We start from the raw sequence: 21,348 nt of genomic DNA, 5'->3' as shown, positions 1-21,348 counted from the left end.
TAACAGTTTTATGATACGACAAACTCTCAATTCGACCAATAACTCGCAAACTTCTTCGACGGATAATAATATGAACGACAGTTACAAAAGTATAATTTAACATCACAAAAAAAAAACGAAAAATCTCCTAGTGGGGACTAACGAGATTGTATGTACATATTAAACATGCATACTCCAATGCACCAATTTACCCCAATGCGCAATACCGCAAAGGCAAGTACATATCTACCACCCACCTGCAATATGATGCTAAAAATAATAAAAAAAACTCGAGGGTCTACCGCCGCTATACGATCTGAATCTTTTATACGGACAGTGGGATGATCTAGCTAGGGGGAGGCTGGGGGGTCTGCTTCCGGTAAGTGTTGCCCTATTATTGCCAGCGGTGGAGTCAATACAGAGCGGGAAGCGTTATGGCGAACAAGCCCACTGGGTGCTCGTATGAATTAATAATGTTAAGTCAGTGATGAGTTTTAGCCCGGATTAGGTGGAGGGGGAGGGGAGAGCTTCGAAAGCTCATGTTATATTCATGCCGAGCACTGCTCTATATGTCAGATGCGAAAGCTCGCGTAATGCCGACAATTCGCTGAGTGTTTGCCGAAATTCAGCTCATTAGATGCGATGTCGATTATATCAACCCCCCCCCCCTCTCCCTCCCATCCCCCAATTCTGAATTCTGCTGTCACAGCTGCGGCTAAAGTGGTAAAATGTTTCCAGTTTAAATTTTATGAAAGTGATGCAAATTAATCGGCAAGAGTATTGAGTGCTTCTTAACTCTAATTAAATGAGGATGTTGAGTTACGGAAACTTCCTGTTGGGTAATCAATTTGTGAGTCGCGGCTCTCTGGACCGTCAAGTTATGATATGTTTCAGGAAAAATTCATCAAGTATCAACCTTTACAAGGAATAAATAGAAACTCCTGTTAATCTGGCATTCTACATAGAGCATTAATACATAATAGCTCGATAGCTCACTTAAATAAGTGCTTTCAATGAGGTCAATTGAGTAAAAAAATTCCACCAACACATCAAATTTCAATAATGGAACGATTTGTATTGAAAATCTAGATTTAATTATTCATTACTACCTATTTTTGTAGATTTTAATCGAACACGATACTTTATTGACTTCTTAGATCAGTGGTTAGCATATAATTGTACATTGTAGGCCATTGTGGCGCATTAGGTTCTTCCTGTAAAGCCACAATGGTCCAAAACTACTATAAATAAATAAATAATTCTTTTAAGCGAGTGGTCACTGGTTCAATCCCTGCCCGGTACTGCTGACCAGACCTTGGATATGTGACTCCAGCTCAATCCTTGCCCTATCAGAATTTGCCAATTTATCTGATTTTCATTGAAACGGTTCCAACTAATTGGAAGCCTTGTTCTATTTCTCGCAAATTTCGAGTTTTCAACGACTCAAATTCGCTGATTTATTTAAATGTTTATCAAATTTATCCATAGACATGTTTATGCTGCTCTGTAAAATTACTCTACAATTTGTTTATCGATGTTTATAATTGAACAGGAAGTCGTATTGGGATTTATTTGTTAGGCCTTCCTTGTATATATGTATATGCATAAAAAAATTAAAGTCATTCCAATCATAATAGCCCACTCAACAAAGAACGAGAAACACAGTCTCTTTGGTTTATTATTAAATAGTGTGTTAAGCAAGTACATACATATGTAGGGCGACATTCAATTTAATCTATGTACATATTATATATTTTTATTTTAAGAATACTTGGAAAAGGCGGCAAAGTCGATGGACCCAAGGGGTTTGATAACACATACAGCAGTACAGAAATACAAATATTAAATAAGATAATAAAAAGAAAAATGAAAAAAAGAAAACTGAAAAGAAAATATAACCTCAATTAGATCACCTCTCATTCTTCTCGTCACCAAAGTGTACAGATTCATTGTTTTTTTCAATGTCATATCATTTTAAAGTGATTTAAGTTCGGAAGTCATTTTTGTAATTCTTCGTTCTAACCTTTCTAAACATAAGTCTTTTTTAAAAATAAAGTGTTCATTCAATTCAATTTTTGATCTAATATTGGTTTAATTAATTTTGGCTTGGCATTGAGACAATTAAATACAAATGTAATAACATACAGAAAAAAATAACAACTTTTATTGATAGAATTTATATGAGTTGACCATTTTAAACCACAAGTGGTAATAACTCCAAAACCAGACTGAGCTTCAACTGGAGTAACTATCTAAATTTGAATTATAAATAAATTAAGTATTCGACCCTAGATAAAGAATGGTACTTTTTTTTTTAATTTAAAGTCAGTAACTAAGTTTTTGACCATTTAATGATAGAATCAAGATCGTCTTGTAAAATTTTAGAACAGTGGCAAATATAGAAAACTTAGATGTAATGCTAGCTGCAATGTCATTAATAAAAATTAAAAATTAAATGGGGTCTAAAATCGAACACCGCTGAGAATAGGGAGAATCGGAAGAATAGGAATCAATCCTAACAGAATCTAATTTAAATAGAAGGCAATTTATGGAAACTCTATTGAACGCCTTTTCAAATCTAATATATAATTTCGAAAGAGACTTTTTATGTTTGTAAGTTTTGGTTCGTAGAATCCGTGACGTTAAATTTAATAAAAAAACAAATGAATATTCAAATAAATTTAAATAAAATAAAACTATTCAAATAAATTTAATAAAATGTCTACTATTAGATTTGCAAGTTTAAGCGGATTATATTACAAAAACCGAGCGAAGCCGGGTAAAACCACTAGTTCTAAATAAATAACATCAATAGGTATATCATTATCAAGGGATATATCAATTATATCATTTTGTCTAAAAATTCAGCGTGTAAAGAAAAACCAAATGATTTGAAACAAATAATCTAATAGAATCTGAAAAAAAAGGTCAAATTGAGATGCAATATGCATGTCATTTACTTTGTACTATGCACAATGAGATTTTCAAACGAACTTTGTACGGCAGACTGCATAACCCAGCCCGACCCTGCTTAGACATGTATAAATCACATTTACGTAACCTTCAAAATCTGCTATTCCAAATGCAAACCAATCGACAAACATATGTATCAACAGAAAACCGCACTTAACCGACAAACCGCAACTTTGATGTTTTATTTTTAGTTTTGGGTCGATTTAACAGGACGTAAATACACTCACTCGTTTAGAGATGTACACCTACGTCCATTAAAATGATTAGATTAAAATGAACGAACCAACGAGCCGGAAGATCGACCTCAGCGCGACCACCATCATTCATTCGAATCCTGGCCCAACCGCTCCTGATTTATTTATAAACGTGCCAAGACGAAGACGAATCGATGCTTATCCCATTTTTCCCAAGTGCATAAAATATTTATGGCGTTTTCAATCAGTGGTTGCCAAATCGAAGGGTGACACCGGCCCCCCTCCCCCTTATCTATTCTTCACCTCCTCTTTCCCATGAGAGCGAAATCGATGACAGCCGCACAATGCGCGTTCGGATTCTGAGCACGGAGCGTGCCACTTCTCTAACGTTTCTCCCCCGCATGAGAGGAACTACCTTCCGAGAAATGAAGGGTAGGGGGTGCCGACCTCGAAAAGGTCGGAAACCGCTGATATAAGCCAGCGATATGATGTTTTATTCAGCGCTGAGAAGAAGACCTTTTCGGTAATTAACCGCATTCGACTCCATTCCCCGCGAGACGGTGAATTATTAAAGCGAGATAATATTTATTTGAACGTTATATACCCACCGAAACAGAAGACAAAAACAGCGATATAATAATATAAGGGTCATAAATTGATGCCAAAAAATGCTCAAGACATAATTCTAAAAACCAGAATTCGAGTTTGTTTCTCATTTTGATCTTGTTATTTTTTTTCGGATGAGAACTGAAGTCGGCGTGTCACAATTGAACCGAGCCATTTCGATCGACGTCTCGCCAGATTTCTGCTGGCGAATTCGGTAGTGAAACTGTTTCTTTGCCTCGACAAGGTCAAATCTTTTTAGTCATGTCACTGCTAGCCATCGATTTCAGGGGTTGTTGTGGTCGTTCTGTGATTTATTGAAAAAATTCAGAATGAAGAAAACTAATGACTCATACTTTCTTGGTGTGTGTGTTCCTTTGTCGCCTTCCATTCGAATCAATAAAGAACAGTGTTTAGTGATTTAAATATCGGGGGTAAAAAACATGAAAATATTTTTTTTTTCGTAGATGAGCGTCAAAGTACATCAATGGACTTTCGTAAAGTTTCTTCCTATCTTTAAAAGACTTAAAAAGATAAAATAACGACCGCACTGACAGAGGAATGACATAAGATAGATGATGTACACATGACCAGGTAATGCATACCAGTGAAATAATAAAATAATACATACTTTAATGAATGTGAATACCCGGTGAACCCCCTAAGAGCCCGACCACATCAAGTGACTTGCGGGCAACTCAATGGGTGACTTTATTGGGCAACCAGATCAAATGTATGCAGTTGTATGTGGAATGCCACACCAGGTAACTCACTGGTTGCCCAAGTCACCAGAAAAGCGATATCGGTAGCCGGCATTCGATCTGGTCACGGTGATGTTATTACTATAGCAACCGTCGCGATCCCTCGTTGTATTGATGTATAGCGTTGTATTGAGGGGTGCCATACTCGGTGATTAATTTCTGAAGACTTTATAGTGAAAAAACAATGAACACGTGTGACTTTATTGTCACGTATTGAAAACTCTAAGGACGAAAACACACCGAGTGGTACGTGGATCGTGTATTTTTTTATATACTTTAAAACATGCGAAAAAACGCAGCACCACTAGCCATACACATGGGAGACAGTCCCAAAAATCACCCCCTGGAGTGGTTTCGGTAATATTTTATCCTTGCTTAACAGTGATCGATAACGGTGAATCCCATATTTGAAGAAATGTAAGAGAAACTTGTCGGTTACATATGGATATGCATACACGTGCGACCTCCCAGACATATGCATTCTGCACGAGCAGGTACACCCGAATTCAGTTTGGGGAACACCCACTGTTTACGGACACAGCGGAAAGTCAAGAACACATGACGTCCCATACCACTCAGTATGTTTTCGCCCTTATAGTGAGAAGATTCTTAGTCGCTTCTGGGTGTCCAGGTTGGGTGACCAGAGTGATCACAAACAACAACTTGGGCACAGTTACTCGCAAAGGTAGTCGCAAGTCACCCAGTGTGGTCCAGCTCTGACGCGCGAGCGTCCCTATGTGAGATCTCTATGTGTTTGTCCATTTAAAAGGTCGTTGAATACACATCGGCACCAAAACTAAATGAAACTCACTACTAAGTCAAATTTTTTTTTCTGACATGAAAAATTTATTAAGAAACTAGCTGAACCCGGCATGCTTTGCAATGCAACAATAACGCATGCAATTCCCGTTCCCGTTTCCATTTTGCACACTTTAAATTATTCAATTGTTGTTTATTTTACCGTAACAACGCAGGTGGAGACGCGAAAACATTTGAAATTATTGCGTTGCAATGCCACTCATTCCCGTGTTTCCCATTTCCGTTCCCGTTTTGGGCGATTTTTTTTTTACAGAAACCATCGCGCACATGCACAAAATAACTCATGTAAGTTTCATCGCAATGGGTTGAATGGTATAGGAACGCATACGTGACAAACAGACAAACATTTATTTTTATATGTAATATACAGATTTTAAATTTAGACAACAGTGATAGGGCAAATAGCTCGCTTTAAGTTGCATTCAAAAACTGTCCTGTTAACAGAAACACAAATGCAATTGACTTTCATTATTGCATTCGTGTTTCTGTGCACAAATGCATTGTTGACTTTCGTAGGAGCTGTGATGACAAGAACGGATATTGCGAATCTCCTCATACAATGTTTCAGGTAAATGGGTCAATCCAGTTGAGTTGGGACGGAAGCTGACGAAGGCAGTTAATGCAAATGAATCCTTCGGATGTTCAAGCAAAAGCGTATTGACCGTGTACGGTGAGTTTATCCAATTTAATGTACGTATATATGTACATATGTATATTGTAGGTACTATAATAGTTGTACCTAATGAAAAAAATTGGAACGTATGAAGATCTCTGACTCAGGTCTCTGCGAAACAACCCTTAACCACTGGATATTTTTCCGTAAGTAATTTCGCCCAATTTGTTCGTTCCCAATAAAGTTACGTCGGCGAGAAAGCACGCACCGACCCTCATCCCTTAAGCTGATTAGGAGCAGGGGTTGTTCTCGGGGACAGTAGGAGAGGGTAATTAGATAATCTGCAGAACCTAACGTCTGCGGATGACAACGTGCCGTACGAAGGTAATTGATGAGGGCGAAGAAGAAGTGTTATTCGCCCGCAGGAGTATTTATCGTCACCTTTGCCGACCGGAAACGACACCGTTGGGAAACCACCCCGAAATCTCCACCCCTCCAAATCCTGGCGATAAATCGCTGAAAACTGCCGTCGATACGCAAACGGAAAACCTGGAAAAATTAAGTGCAGCGCACGCGATAAAATCTTGATACACTCTCGGAAACGGCAGAGAGTTTTACGAGGTAGTCAAAAGAATATGCAAAACAGCATACAAGTAATAGAAAATCGTACGTTTTCAAATGTACATAAGTTATACGCAGTGTGTATATATTTATATTTATATCTAAACAGTTTAACAATACATCGCCGGTGTATCGAAGTTTACCGAGAGTCGTAAAACTTTGATAGACTTTTGCTTCGTTGTGCAGTATAGGTGTTTCGGGATATATTGTGCAATTCATCGGTTTTTGCAAGTAAATACGTCCAAAGTTGGGATACGTGTCAGCATCAGCTATTAAACAGAACAAAACCACACTATAATAATAGTAAATATAAACTGCTTCGAAGTATAAGAGGTACTTCAAACTGACGATAATGAGAACGACCAACATACACCTTTTCAGGAAAAGTATTATACACATCCATTATATAGCTAATAAGTGACATTGACGCTTTTAATATATTTATTAACGGATGTTCGTTGTATTTAACGTAGACCGTTAATAACGGCCGTAGCCGTATCATCCCTCGGAGGGGCAATTTCGAGATTAAATTTCATTTAGGGCTAGCGCGTTTTAGTGCCGCACCGTAAAATTCGCCATAGCTTCGGAAGAAAAACGTACTTTTTTGTACTTTAGTGAAAATTGCACCAGATTCGGTGTACAACCACACTTTATATGCAGATGAAGCGGTCGATAGGGCGAAGCCATGCAAAATCCAAAGTGCAACGCGATTTTTAGATGGACGTATGCACTCAAGACTGAGATACATAGTCGAGAAATTAAATGTAATTTACTGTAATGTAAAAAAAGTCCACGTCAAATTTCAATATTTTCCCAAATCTTAACAGGAAAACGACAATATGTATACAGGTGAAATATAAAGGCAGAAACATTGAATCATACGGCATGCACGTGCTCGTGGTTTCCAGCTGAAAATGGCGTTTCTGCAAGGTAGATTGTACGATCTTGTTAATTCGTACAATCTTATTATTTTTACAAGTTTCTCCTACATTTCTTCAAACCTAGTCAATCTATGTCAATACAAGTCTAAAATATCACCGAAAATACTTCGGAGGGTGATTTTTGGAATTCGAGATTTTACGGCACAGACTACGCAAACCAACGATTTAACTAAAAAAAAAAATAAAAAAAAAACACGTATCGCATACGATTCTGTCTCCGGACCTTCATATTTTGCATGACACGTGCACTCTGACCGACTCGGACAGTGTCCTTTTCTGCAAATTCGGTCGTCCCCCTACGTCGTGAGAAACCCCATCCGGTCACGTCCGGCTCTATGTATTTGCGCTTTCTCAACGAAAATTTTTATCGCAATTTACTGTTTCGATATACAATGTAGGCTTTATGTATGATATAATAACCACAACTAAGAAAAAAATAAGTTAAGATTTTTCTTATTTATCATTTGATAACTTTGAAAAATAAGATCATTTGCAAAATAATTTTTTTTCAAAAAATTATTCATAGTCAATTTTTGTTGAATGACAATGAGATTTAAAAAAATGAAACGGTCTATTGGACGTACGTATGTACGTACACATATCCTATTTAATACGATCTATTCGATTCTTTATCAAGAAACCAACGCGAAATTGTAACTTCCCAAATGATATAAATTCTATATAACAACGCCATTCTAACCCTTTAACCATTATTGCCGACCATAAATTTAAACGAGAGTAATCAATAATCGATAGAACTTACTCCACAGAGATGATTTATTACGATCAATATAAGTGATTTATCGAAATTGGAACGCATTAATTAAATAAAAATACACCGCATCATACTTCAAACCCGAATATGCTAATGGAACAAAAATAGCGATCCGTTTTCACAGGAAAAGGGAGAAAGAGAGAGAGAGAGAAAGACAATTATCAAATATTATTTTTTCTACATTAGCATGAATTCATTCATTTATTTGCATTTTGTTAAAGCGCGTTGCGTACCATTACCACAATTCGAATTGATACTATGTAAACCAACGAACGAAATACAACAGAGAGAAAATGGAGTGGATTGTGAAATAAAATAAAACAAAAAAAAAACGAGCATTTGTCGAATAATCGAGGGTTTTTTCCCCGTTATTAGATTTGATATTGGGTCGTTATACTCATTTGTACACAACTTTGTGCCATTCAATAATTCTAGGGGCTGAAAATTGAAGACTGCCTACTACTCGAGGATTTTTTTTTACGATTTTGACCTAATATCACTCTCATTTTTTTACGAAGTATAATTTGAGTTGGCACGCGATCGATGAACACACCCCGCCGCTGAACTAATGACCCGTTTTCACTGCGGTTGGAGAGTCGTAGGGGGGGTGGGGGGGAAGGGTCCGAAATGTTTTGTCAGCGATGAAAAGAAAACTTGAAGTTTCCCCAGTCAACACACTTTCAGGTAAAAATGTGTGTTCAGGACGGGACGTTTCCAATCAAAATACATAAGAAAACTTGGCCGGTTGTTTATTAAGGCGACTCAAGGCGTACGAATACATACGTTAATATGATTAAGTCGAGTTTCGCTCGTTGGCTCATTTAAGCCCACGCGTTTTGTTCAACTTTCTTCTCGTTCTGTTTAATTTAACCCCGCCGTTGATAATGTTCAAAGTTTGTTTTTGGCCCAAACTAACGCATACGTTTGTTTCTATTTAGATTACATTTCCGTCCCAATTGTGGTAATCAAAAAGGGAGAGTGGTTATACAAATTCAAACACAGCACCCAGGCATAGATAGTAATTCAGGTGCCATCGAATATACATACATTATATGAAACAATACCATTAATTATTATACATTCATGACACAAGGAAAGGGCGGAATATGATTAATTGACCAACTTCTAGATTTATTACTACAACAATGGTGGTAAAAATACCTGAAAGTAATATTAGTCAGCACTGAAAACGTGTACGTAATCAAACAGGTAAAATAATAGCACAGTACGTAGCGTGTTCTGTTTATAATTGAAAAAACGTAAAAGTTGGGATAAGTTGAAAAAACTTTATCCGATTTCCGTCTATTATTTAAGTGTATGTATGAGCAAAAACACACTTAATGGCGAAAGCACACTGAGTGGTGTGGGACGTCATGTGTACTTTGTTTTCCGCTGTGCACGTGCAAAATGAATATGTCTGGAAGGTCGCACGTGTTTCTCCAAGTTTCTACAACATTTCGTCAAATATGGGATTCACCGTTATCGATCACTGTCAAGCAAGGATAAATATATGGATAAAATATCACCGAAAATACTCCAGGGGGTGATTTTTGGGACTATGTACCCTGTACATTTGTATATGGGCTAGGGGTGCTGCGTGTTTTTCGCATGTTTGAAATTATCTAAAAAAAAACACGTAAATACCACGCCCCACTTGGTGTGTTTTCGCCCTAAATCGAACGGCACCAGCACGTTCTTGACATCCCGCTGTGAAATATCTGCATGGGTTATTTTTTTTTTTGACAAGTTTCTCCTACATTTCTTCAAATATGGGAATCACTGTCAAACCTTCATATGTCAATACAAGGATTTAAGTTTAGGTGCCACAGCCTAGATTTTGCATGTAAGCGGTTTTTTACATGTGCAAAACTATCTAAAGAAAACCACTTTCCTCTGCGTGCCTCTCTGTGTGTTTTCGCCCAAATCATCATTCACAGCCATTCGCCATTGGAGGCCTCCCCAAAACGCTTCCATTCGTCTCTTTAGTGTTGAGCAATTCTTCCATCTCATTCCCCTTTTTTTCTGATTCCATCCACTCATCTACCCTGTGGCCTTCATTTCATCCTTTTACCCTCTCTCGGGTACTATTCAAGCACTTCTTTCATCCATCTATATTTCCTTCTTCTATGAACATCTATACTTCCCACCCGTTGCCATATCAATTTCTTTACTCTCACCATTTCATAAACCACCTTTGTCATACTTCTAACCCATGTATTCCGTTTTCAATTTTTTCTCATTACGCCAAGCATACAGGGTTCTTTGAGGGCACTGGACCTTAAGTTTCTAAGTTTTTAAGCCTAAATTTCGCATTCATACATCACTTGCAACTTGCAAGACGCATTGATCGAAGATCATTTTCTTCAAGCAGTGGCATTTTAGATTTTAATACGGCCAAATGTTTTCATTCATTCAATTCATTCGCCCAAATGCACTCCATTCTAATTTTATACGTCTCCTTATTTTCTCTTCTTTATTGCAGGACATGTCATGTATGTATATAAAAACGCAAGGGATGTACGTATGTATGTATATTTTTTGCAAGGGTAAGTAAGGAGATTTCAAAATATAAATATTACAATCATCAGAAGTTCATAAGAATTCAAGAGATTGCGCCGTGAACAAGACCACATGTACATACATGCATATGCTCATTTGTACGCGGATGGCCGGACGAGTATGGAATGAAAATAGAAAAATATTCATTTATATACCGGGGGTACATTCATGAGAAATCTAAACACGCTCATTTGTATGTGGACACTCGGGCGAGTTTTGAATACGTATTCGATTCGAATTCGATTTCATTTCAGACAAAAATTTCCATTGAATATACATATGTACATTCAACATGCTTAATTTTTAATCCCTTTCACGTATGTACATATGTACATGCAGATAGATGTATGATCTCGGAAAAATACTGTGCGCCAAGAGCACTTTATTGGGAATATATGTATGATGAAAAGTAAACTTTTTTATTATGAAAATAACTACTTTCTAAGAGCGCAAACAAAGAGTAGTCGATGTTGTATAGTATTTCATTTTAATAGGTTCGCGAATATTTAAATGAAAAATCTTTTGACATCATTGGACGTCGAAGAGTGTCGACGGCTTTTCGCTGCGATTCTCCTTATCTTTACGTGATATTTTACGACCGTATTGACAGGAAGATGGGAGTGATGGATACCGGTTAGACATTAACCCCATGTGCACTCTTACCGACTCGGCCCGGTTGGCCCCCTATGACGACTTCGCAGCAAAAGCAAAGATAAAAATTGATTAAAGCAAATACATATTCATAGAAAACAGTAAATTAAAACAATACCTATTCCAATGATACCTACAGCGATTCAATCTAAGCAGGTCATCGGCGAAATGGTGATTATACATACATACATATAACTGCATACTAAACAAACTAAACGAATGAGCAGGAATTTAGCGAAAAACAGATAAGGAAAACGACCCGAATACTCAAAGGTAAGTGCGAGAATTTAGGACTGTGAGTTATGACTTATGGCTCTTGCACTCGACAACGACTGAATTGCTAATGAAGGGCCATCTACGAATTTAGTTTTCTTATAGAATAAAAATTCAATAGAAAACTAATTGAACTACAGTAATACTAGCATCGTTAAATAGAGCAATAGTGACGCTTTGCAACAATAGTAAAAAGTTCGCCTGGTGACTTTGTACAAAAAACGACTTCGGTTATTTTATTTCCACAAGAAATCCTAAGCTAGGACGTGCGTTTAACCCTTGTGCTGACGTCTTTTCTGTTGAAAGCCCGCCACGCTGAAAATTTCGCCAACATTTCCAACTAGAATTATTTAGAAATCCAATAGAAAGCAAATATAAAAATTGTAGGTAATCCAAACAAATCCTAGATAACTACCCTAGATAAGATAAGAGTTTTCTAAAATTGTGCTTAGACTCTCTAATATATCTTGCAACAATATAAAATAAACAGAAGGAGTCTATTAATGAATGTATTTTTCCAAAATTAGTTCCATCTTCTTCATTGTTGTTAAAATGTAATGCTCACAATCTAAATTTCAAGTCACAATCTAAAATACTCGGCAGTTAGGGATTTCCATCGGGTAATTCTTCTATGGTTATAAATTCGGAAATTCCGGTGTAAGCGAGTCTTTATAAACGTTGACAAATGAATGAAACGGACCACACCACCCATGTTCAATACATTTTTTTTCGATGCTTAGAAGCTTAGAGCAGGAAGTTTACTTAGAGCAAAATTTACAACGCCTATCGGCATTTTGCAGGCCTATGAATTGTCTGCGAAACGCCGATCGGCGTCGGTCAGCATTCAAAGGGTTAAACAGCTTTAACCCAAAAATATAAGACTTGAATGATAACCCAGGGTTGCACAAGCGATCAAAATAGTTTATAAAAGATGTGAATGGAGATAAGCAGAGAGCACTCACCAGAGGAAGTGCAGAGTGAAGAGGATGGCGCCGGGCACGACCAGGTCATCGGAGCCGACGGCCCAGCGCCGGCCGAACACGACCAGACCAGGCATGTCACATCTGCACTGCCGCCGGGTCACATGGGTCACAGGGTCGGGAAGCTGATGCTGCTACTCCTGTCGCTCATCCGAATTGTCTTCATAACACTAGCAGCGGCGCTCGGGTGCGAGCGGCGCACACTCCGATCATCACTATAACGAGTTTTCCATTTTGCTTCTTATTTTTATTTTTTATATTTTACTTTATTTTTCTCAATCTTCACACTTCCAGCTTTGCTTTCCTAAAAGAGAAGAAAAGAAAAATAGTTACGATTTGTTTTTTTCATATTGGGTTATACATAAAGTGACCATTTATTTTTTTCACAAATGTGAATCGCTAACAAGATAACCGCTACGAAAATCGCTTGCGCCGATCTATGTACTGTCGCACGAAAATTCGTCGCATGGGAAAATTGCCGAACCGAAAACTGCCCAAATATTGGTCAGGAAATGCTTTTTTTTACAAGATTTGGGCAATTTTGAGCAATATTTGGGCAGTTTTCTATACGGCAATTTTCCTGTTAGCGATTCATATTTGGGATGTAATAATAATTGTCATAGTTTTTATTTATTAATGAAAAGAACAGGAATGAACTCGTGAAAATAAATAATGTATGTTTTACATTTTGCTGAGGAACAAATTTACTTTAGTACTTTTGGTGCTGATTTCAAATTAAAATGAAATTCTTGGGAGGATTTCTTAAAATTCACTTTGGTAATTGACATTGCTTTAAGAAGTTTATAATAAGAAAAAAAACCCTTTCTACGGGTGCATTAGTGCCGGGCAAGCATAAAATTTGTTACCGTGGGTTGCTTCTTTTTGAAAACGGGACATTTCGACGTCCCGAAGCTGTACTTGGGGACTATGGGATAGGCTACCTAAAAACGGGACGTATGGTCACGTTAGTTATACATAGTCAGGGCCATAATAATTATTTTCTCTTATTTAATGTCTATGTATATGTATATTTATTTATTTATTTTATTTCATAGAACATCGCCAGATTAAACAGATACAATATAATCAATCAATCAATATAATCATACAATATACACAAACATCCTCAGTCACATCTATGGAGAAATTTTTGCAGCATTTTATAATCAAATTGGCGAACCTCAAGATGCTGAATAACATTAGCAGGAGAGATAAGAAGGAGAACCCAATTTTACAGGAACCGTTTCAATGAAAATCAGAAAAATTTGCAAATTCCGATTTGAAACGATCGACCTGGAGTCACAAACCAAGGTCTGGCTAGCAGCGGAACTCTAGTGGGACTCGAACCCGTGACCACTTTGCTCAAAAGTATAAAATTCTAACCTCTAGTCCACGCCATTGGTTGATGACTTCTCATTTAAAAAAACACAACTCGGGTAATAAAAAATAAAAACATTTTTGAATACATATATACATGTATGAAAATAATAAAATATAAGCATTTGTCAAATATCGGGCCTCTCCTCAATTTGACTTAAACGAGAAAAAGACAAACATAAAAATAGTGCGTTTCAGATCTGCATATGTAACTATACATATGTAATATGATCTGCATCTGTAACTATACTATACATTGGGTATTGGTGAGTTACTTTAATTAGTAATTCAATATTCACATACATTAGTAAGTAAATAGATAAATGCGGTTAAAGCATGAAATTGGAGTCGAAGTCGATCGATTTTAACGACTCCAAATTCGACTAAAAAGCAACGACTCCGATTCCAAAGCTCTGGTCATATCGATATTACATGTGTCCCAATTCGTCGCTAGGAACAAAAAAACTCAATACATATGTATTATAAATCCAATACATAATTTCGAAAGAGACTTTGTATGTAACTATGTAAGGTTAGGTTCGTAGTTAGTAATAAAGCACAAAAGATGAAAACGAAAATGAAAGAAAAAAATCTTTTTTCAATAAATATCAATATGCCAATATTTTGAGAAGATTAATAGAGATTGAAAGAGACGGGTTCACGAGTAAATTGGTCGTAGCTTTTCTGGGCATGAAAAATTTTCTAAATCAAGAATCCATATTGTGCTTAACTTGAACTCCTCTAAAATAGAGGTAATTAGAATGTCACCAAAATCAGTGGGGTGTTTCCAGAGGAAAAAAAACTTATATATGTATATGTAGCTCGTTTATACGCTAACACATCAAGATGAGGTGATCAGCGCTAGTGAATCAACGTTTGATGAGTACCTCTCACCTAATCTCTACGAATTTTAATACAATAATCTTTGTATATATGAGACATTATATTTGAAAGTGGCGTAAGTCAAATTTTTAATACCAAAAACACTATTTCTGTTCGACTTCATTCACAAATTGTTATCATTTCTTTTAATTCGTTGTGTCCATAATCTTGGAAAAGCAGAATAAACGTATTACAGGCCACCGGTATCATATAATCATATATATAATATCGCTATTCTGTGTGTCTGTCTGTCTGAGATAACGCTCGCCATAATATAATAGCCGTTTCGATTCGACAGACATACATGTACGTACATATATGTATTTCACAGCTAAGCCTCTGTGAAAACGTACAATATACGAATACAATAACAAAAGAAAAAAATTTATATATATATATATATATATATATATATATATATATATATATATATATATATATATATATATATATATATATATATATATATATATATATATATATATATATATATATATATATATATATATATATATATATATATATATATATATACTCTTTCTTACCAATGTTTCCGCTTGGTAAGAAAGAGAATTTACCGCCATCTATTGAAAATTGATTTAATTAATTAATTTTTCTATCGGTGTTTTATATTGTGTATTCATATGTAGGTAGTTTTTACCTTTTTGTCATATTAAACAAATAAATATAAATATATTTAAAAGGTACATATTTGAGAAAAATTCTACTTCTTTTATATTTTTTTATTTAATAACTTAATATGACAACACCCATGCGATGATATGTCATCGGGTACAACACTAGTTTTTAAATATTGTTAAACGCAAATCATTATATTTAATGCTTTGCGAGATATTTTTTGAAATGAAGAAAAGTGGACTTATGCCACTTTCAACTATAACTGCTCACATATAATGTTCATTACAACATGTGAAGTATGTATTATATGTATAAAATGCCATAAATACATGCTTATCTTCGACAAATATTGGCGAAATATTATAGTTCCACAAGAATTGCACTTGTAAATTCATCGGAAATTACTTTGTTTGTTCAATTCAACTATCACAACGAAATATGTCGATTCAACCATGTAATACACATATGTACATAGATATATTTTTATCAGGAAAAAAGCAATATATACCTATTTGAATAATCACTTGCAATTTCAAAATACATACAACGGTGGCAACACCTGTAAAACTTTGCGATATTAATATGGCAAAGGATGCGCTCAGTTATTAGTTTTATGTGGGATACAGCTGTTTCCACGTGTCCCATATATGAATGTATATACATACGTATGTATGTAGGTTGAGAGCATATAAGTTTGAAGTGCCGGTTAAAGTCATATCACATGATGGCATACATCCCAAGTTGCAATTCAACTTGTATTATAATACATAGTACATACTATGTATCACATTGCACGAACTACTTGGGATAGTAATACGGAACCAGCTTTACGACTATGTACAACTAATATACAAGTAAAAATATATCAATAAATCAGTAGACATTCAATATTTTTATATTATCTGAAAAATTGCTGAAATGTTCAACGCGTGTTATCTATCAGTTAGGCAAGGTTTTTAGGTAAGCTAGATAAGTGGACGATGATGCATAGTTCCAATTAATCACAAAACCGCAAACGCCACTGATTTGGCTTCACTGTTGGAGAAATATAATATATTGCCGTGGAGATTTTATCTGGATCTCAATTGAGATTTAGACGTTAATGCGATGGTTCAATCTCCCATCGAGATTATCTCACTGACACAGTGTCGTGCGAACTGTTTTGAAACCAATTCCAAGTGCATACAATGTGGAGTAATCACATACGCATACATGTATAATATTTATCAATATAAAACTAGTATGACATGTTGATTTATCAATAACTTCTTGAAGTGAATCCATAAATAATTCAAGTATATTGTATATTCAAGGTGATTATTCTTCTTTCAATTTCTTTCTTATCGAAGATTGAACAATATCGAACGCATTTCTTCTTTGGATGTAGCAGTTCTTAATAATAATAAAAATGTGCTCATTACAATGAACCAAATTGAGGCAATCTCCAAATTCTTCTTCTTGTTCGTTTCCATTCATTCAGTTGTATGTACATACACATGTACATATGTATATCCTTATATACATACTTGTAATGCTTTATTATACAATTCGGCGGATCAACTCGATTGGAAGTCTCGAAATTTTATTTTAGGAGCCTCCCCCCCCCCTTATCAAATAAAAAACGTAAAGGAGGTATGTGAAAATGTTATTAATTTCAAACGTTCGAAGATATTTACTAAATTAAAAAAAATGTTTTAAATTTATACAATTTATTATATTTTTTGGGGTTCTTTGATGGTGGGGGGAATGGTGCGTTTGTGGAATTACATATCTGTAGCATTTTTACAAGCCTCTTATTAGCTTTCTTTCGCAAAAAATTTTGCTAAAATTCCTAGTCTTCAAATCGTTTTGAAAATTTGCTATTTTGCGCGGTTTGTTTCTAGACTCATAATCATAATCGACTGTTTTTTGATATGGTAAATTTTTCTTTGAAATGTGTAAAAAACAAAGAGTATGAAACAATTTAATTGTAACCAGTAAAGAGTATGAAACAATTTAATTGTAATAAAGATATGTACATATCATTACTAATGATTCATTAGTTATATCTTCGTTAAAAAAAAACAAAGAGTATGAAACAATTCAATTGTAACCAGTTTTTAAGTCTTCGCATTTTAGAAATTCTCTTCATAGATTTTAATTAAATTTACCTATTTATAATACATAATATCCAACACAATAGCATCAAAATGATTAAAAATTTAAATTTTAAATAAAAATTAAAAATTTGTTCGAGAGAAAATCTCTTATCTTTAAATTTACATGGTTGAATGAAAAATATTTAATGCATTATAGAAATATTTTATAGGAATGTTCGACATGCATACAAAATATTTTTAAGTTAAATAATATCGACTGTTCAAATACATCTGAAATATTCAAAAAAAAATCGTAGAATCTGGTTGACCGATTGAGGTCAAATTTAGACCCCTTATCAGCTCAAAATACATCTTAATTATCATACAATGAGTATCGTCATATGTATAAATGTTGATACGTATCAGATCAAAGATCAAATAATTCAAGTTTAAGCGCATTATCACACATATATTATATTATGTTGATCAAAAATATTATCAAATTATCTGCAACATTTGATAAGAGACATGAATTTAAAAAAATACAATCAAAATACCTACAAAATAAATTTTATTTAACAATACAAATATTATTATTAGATATACATATTTGTATTAAAAATACAAATATGTATATCAACTGTAAATCTCTCATACTAATGCATATACTTGAATTTTATTGTGCATATTAAACGGATTCAAATTTACATACATACATAATCAGATGCCAAAAGTCGTAAATTAATTTATTTTAAATCGCAAATATTTTAATGAGCAATTGTGAATATTACATATATAAGTAGTATATAATATTAAATGCATATTTTATTTAAAAATTGGAAAATTAAAATGTTTAGAATATGAATGTATTAAAACAAAACAATTGAATAAGAAATTTTTGATACCGAATTTTTTGAAAAAAAAATATCACTTTCATTTGTTACGTGTTTTAAATACTTTCATAAAATAATTTTAACAATATTTAACCCTTTGGATGAAAGGGAATGCATTCAGCAGTGAGTTAATAATATAAGATTAGGTTTTCAAAATGATTATGTATTACAAGTGTATATATACTGTATGTACCCTTATAATATACATATATAAGGGTACATTATGAATCGCCAAAGAAGGCAAGGGGGGATGATCTGTATCACAACGCTCAGGCACTGAAACCGCCAAAACGACATTGGAAGGTCATATATTCAAAATAAAAATGTACATAGATCAATTGATGCAGACTGCAATTGTAATTGACAATTGTATATGTGTTTTTGCATTTATTTAGCAGGTGTTTGCATAACGTGAGCGTCGTTCAAAACAGAAGGCGCGTGTTTGGGGGATGAAGCGGCCGCAGGACAATCGATGGACGCAGATCGAGGGGGGCCGCGGGGTCGGGTGCGGAGGGGGCGCGGGGGGCGGAGCGCCTGCTCTGGCGCGCCGCCCCCGTCCCTCGCCCCGCCGCGGCGCCCCTATCGATCCGAGTGTTTGTTTTCCGCGCGAGAAAGTAGACTCACCGAGGCACCGACACACGACGCAACCGCACGACCGACAACGGCCGACTGAAATAGGCAACACAAACGTTTCTTATTTCTGTATTCAGCCGATGATACCAGCCTAAAAAATGTATACATCCCCGTTGAAATGCTAGCAACACTTGTGATTGCATTGAATGGAAACGGATTATTGCGCAAATTGCGATCGCGCGCAAGACAATGGTTGCCGCAAAAACCGCGAATACGGAATATCTGGCACTCGAGTTCTAGTTAGTACAATATTTCGCGTGGGTGGCTTTCGATTGATGGAGTTTTTGGGGTCAGATGTTCCGTGATCGAGATTTTAGTGACATGCGTGATATATTTTTTTGCGAAATAATCACCGAACCGATGGAATACAATCATCCTTTCAATTACACCAATTGGTTCGGCAGAAAAGCGTAAGAAATATTAGATATAAAGAAAATAAAATAAAAAACTGAAAATGCAAAAGAACGTTAAGCGGGCTCTTCACTTGGACCGTGCGCGGCCGCGAACACCGTGTGTGTGAGTCGAAATGTGAGTGTGTGCGTTTCGCGCGTTCAAGTTCGCGCCTCGCGTTGTCCCCCATCTTTTGTTCCGCGACGAAGGGACGTGTCACGACGACGAAGCGAAACGCACACACTCACATTTCAACTCACACACACGGTGAAAACGTGATTACTTCGTCGCCGAGCTGTCAAATACCGGTTTGCGACGATCCCCGTTTTTGGCGGAGAACTTCGTGCGAAGTCCAGTGGCGTAGCTACAATTTCACCGTACGCCACTGTTATACACTTGCGTATAAGCTAAGTAGGCGTGTCAATAACAAATCAGGCGTGGAGCCGCTCGAGTAAGAAAACATTGCAGAAACGAAATCTTACTTTAAAGTTTAGACGAAACCACTTTGGTGTTGAATCGTATATATGAGAATGTTAGTAAATTACGAAATTCATACGAAGAAATTAAAACCGAAGCGAACAAACTGGCCAGGAAGTGGGGAGAATTTTTTGCATCAGGGCCCAAAATTTCTAGCTACGCCACTGGCGCTAAGGGGTTAGTAAAAAGTAGTAAAAATATTTCACCACACTCATTGAGTCGCGGCGCGATTTTCACAGGCGAGTGAAGAGCCCGCTTTTTATGCAGAGAAACGTTATAATGGTAGAAGCGCCCTTTCGATTACATTTTTTGTTTCAATAACACGCGTACCGTTTCCATAACTACGCAATATTGTACGCGTATGCGTATGCTATTGCCGAATGCTAGCTGTCGCCATGACGCTTTCATGAAAATTTTCATATACGATGATAATTGAATAATATGTTACTTAAATGATCAATTTACTTACAAAAATGTATCCCATGTTGTTTATTGTGTGTTTTTGAATGCATCGTGCAATTTTTAACGATTTACTTGCCCATTGTCCTTGCCCAGAGAAGTTTTTATCGGACATACGTCGACCACCAAGCATCAAATACGACTGATACTAAAATTATTTAGGAATTTCTGTGGACAATCGTCACTTGACAACAATATAACGCCTAAAACCACTCCTATTATTATAACATTTATCTGGTTATATGTATCTTATATCATGTTTTTGTTTTTCTTCTTCCTTATTTCTTACTTGTAAAACAGATACATATACCGCATCACAAGAGGGTCCACTATATAATAATAACATTGTTTTGATAGTATATGATTCTATCGATAAATAAACCATACATATCTATGTAATTTATAATTTCGAAAGAGAATTTGTATGTAAGTATGTAAGTATGTATATATGTAAGTATCTTTGGTTGGGAACTTCGGAAACAAAACAAAGTTTCTTTGACGACAATTCAATTGGATGAATACTATATTTTTTCGATTCAAATAAATTTAATAAAAAAACAAATGAATATTTACTATTAGATTCGCCATGTTTAAGCTGTTTATAATACAAAAACTGAGCGAAGCCAGGTAAAACAACTAGAATATACATATGTATATAAAAACGGACGCAATTTGTGTGGATATGTTGTGGGTATGTTTGTGGTGGACGCGTGAAGACAGCCAATCCAAATCACATAGGCGCACAGCCAATCAAAGTCAAATGGTCGAGGAGACGCGG

At 35.6% G+C, this 21,348-nt stretch overlaps 1 protein-coding gene across 1 annotated transcript in view; it reads right to left on the bottom strand.

Moving 5' to 3' along the window:
- LOC143913341 (diacylglycerol lipase-alpha-like) overlaps nt 1–19,284 on the bottom strand; it is an 84,426-nt gene extending 65,142 nt beyond the window's left edge. Inside the window, exons 1-2 of the mRNA XM_077433061.1 lie at nt 19,236–19,284; nt 12,725–13,046 (exon numbers count right to left, since the gene is read on the bottom strand). Of these exons, the coding sequence (XP_077289187.1) occupies nt 12,725–12,819 (95 nt within the window). The 5' untranslated portion in view covers nt 12,820–13,046; nt 19,236–19,284. The remainder of the gene's footprint in view (nt 1–12,724; nt 13,047–19,235) is intronic.
- Nucleotides 19,285–21,348: the final 2,064 nt, after the last annotated feature.

The sequence above is a fragment of the Arctopsyche grandis genome, chromosome 6 (genome assembly GCF_051622035.1).
Source record: "Arctopsyche grandis isolate Sample6627 chromosome 6, ASM5162203v2, whole genome shotgun sequence".
NCBI lineage: Eukaryota > Metazoa > Arthropoda > Insecta > Trichoptera > Hydropsychidae > Arctopsyche > Arctopsyche grandis.
This window is presented reverse-complemented; position numbering and strand designations above follow the sequence as displayed.